Genomic DNA, 2,127 nt, shown 5'->3' with positions numbered 1-2,127 from the left:
TAAAGATTTCCAACCTTGCAAACCCTTGCAGTGTTACTGAGTCAGAACTGACTCCACGGCACCGAAGCACCAGCACCACCACTTTGTCTGTAGGGTCACTATGAGACAGAATCAGACTCCACAGCAACGGGTTTGGTGTGGTTTGGGTTTATAACCTAGTCAGCATAGAGCGACACAGGTTTATTACTGGTCAGGGGGTCCATTCTGAAGGATATACATTCTCTAGTCAAGGTATTCATGGAAGAAAATAGTTCTCAGAATGTGGGTAGAAGCTAGGCAAGTCTCCAAATAAGCAGGGATGCAATAAACTATGACTAAAATACTGCTGCTGCTTTTGTCAGGTGCTGTCCAGTTAGCAAGCCTTTGCACAACAGAATGAAACACACCCTGGTCCTGCATCTCCCTCACAATTGTTGTCGGAGTCCATTACTACTGCCACTGTGTCAATTCAGCTCCTTGGGCGTCTTTCACTTTTTTGCTGACCCCCTAGCTTTCCAAGGATGATATTCTACTCCAAGAACTGATCCCTTCTGACAAGATGTCTAAAGTAAGAGAGCCAAAGTGTCATTATCCTCACTTCTAAGGAACATTCTGCTTGTACATCTTCCAAGGATATTAAGAAATATTATTTTCATACAATATCATTTAAACCTTTCTTTTTCCCACATTCTTTAATTAATGGGATACCACCAGCCGCTCCTTGGAAACCCTATACTGGGTCACTATGGGTTGGATCCAACTCAACTGCACTTAACAACAACAACAACCCCACTCCACAGTAAACATTTTTTTTAATTGTTTAAATTTTTTTTCTTTTTATATATTTGTTTTAAAAATTAACAGTGTTTTGTGATTTTACTTTGGAAGTTATTTTGTTTCAAGTATCTCATTTAATTTATAAATGACTATAAACTCCAGGGTAATCATTGTATTACAAAAGATTACTTCAAAACACAGTTACAAAGCAATTTCAAAAATAGTAAAATGTTTATGAAGTTAAATTACTATTTAATGAAGATGACCTACTAGTATGTGTCATAAGCCTTTAACTATGTGTTCCTTTTGATTCTGCAGTTTTCTTTTCCCATTTTAAAGCTAATAAAGTTCATTTTTATTCGGTCTCAATTCAGTAAGATCTTGAAGACTTTGTATGTCTTAAGCACCTACCCACTGCCAACAAATGGCCTAGGTAAGACTGATTTCAAATCATTTGCTAACTTCCCATTATCTTTTATCAGGCTCCCTGTGTTCAGCTAACTTTTTGTAATCTTACAGGATGACGAGAATTCTGCTATTCCTATGGCGTTTGAAAAATGCTTGTTTCCAGTCATAAGTTATTCTTCCGTCTTCAGTAATATATGTAATCAAAGATTAAAGTAACCACACTAGCTCATCGGATCAAAAATACAGCCACTTGAAGAACAGCTAAGATTAAAAAAAAAGTTATCTTCTAACCCTACCACCCACTCTACAGACACCCTATACAGGATCACTATAAGTTGGAACCAACTCAACAGTACTTAACAACAACAACATAATAAATCCCTTGTGTCATTTGGGAGAAAAATGCTATTCAAAAGGATATCTTCTCCAATAAGAGTAGATTTTGTATAAAGAGCGGTCAATTTCCGGGAAAAGACGGAACTTTTGTTGTCCCCAATGGCTTTTAATGCAGCAGTTTCCGTTTGCTTCACAACTCCCACCTTCAACAAAAATAAGAAACAGTAAATTTAAAATAGGACAGAAGTTAAAAAACAAACATTTCAACATTTTAAAAGCTAATCCTGAAGCATTTAAAATAAACATATTATTCCACAATGTAGGGTTTAATTAATAAGCACCAGAGGGAGTTGTCATAGAGTTATACAGTTTGGATTTTTTTACCTTAAATATCTAACAATATGTTCAAAAGTCATGAAGTTATAATGTTAATAATTATTGCATAGTTTCATTTCTACAATATGCCAAATTCCAAATCAATTCAAACCTATCACTCTATAAAATGTGTTTTCAGTTTCTAGAAGAGAATCCTTTCTTTCCCAAAAATTAAAGCCAAAGCTGACCTTATATCCTTTTGCCACAAGGCGGCGCACATGAACAAACAGCCTATGAGTAGGTATGCTTGCT

General features: G+C 35.8%; 1 protein-coding gene across 1 annotated transcript in view; it reads right to left on the bottom strand.

Annotated features, from left to right (window-relative positions):
- Positions 1 to 2,127, bottom strand: part of MSH3 (mutS homolog 3) — a 280,941-nt gene that overhangs the window by 247,265 nt on the left and 31,549 nt on the right. The window contains exons 6-7 of the mRNA XM_006870606.1: positions 2,064 to 2,125; positions 1,586 to 1,703 (exon numbers count right to left, since the gene is read on the bottom strand). Coding sequence (XP_006870668.1) covers positions 1,586 to 1,703; positions 2,064 to 2,125 — 180 coding nt within the window. The remainder of the gene's footprint in view (positions 1 to 1,585; positions 1,704 to 2,063; positions 2,126 to 2,127) is intronic.

Source organism: Chrysochloris asiatica, unplaced genomic scaffold, assembly GCF_000296735.1.
Source record: "Chrysochloris asiatica unplaced genomic scaffold, ChrAsi1.0 scaffold00145, whole genome shotgun sequence".
Lineage (NCBI taxonomy): Eukaryota > Metazoa > Chordata > Mammalia > Afrosoricida > Chrysochloridae > Chrysochloris > Chrysochloris asiatica.
Note: the sequence above shows the minus strand (reverse complement) of the source record. Positions and strands in the feature narration are given on the sequence as shown.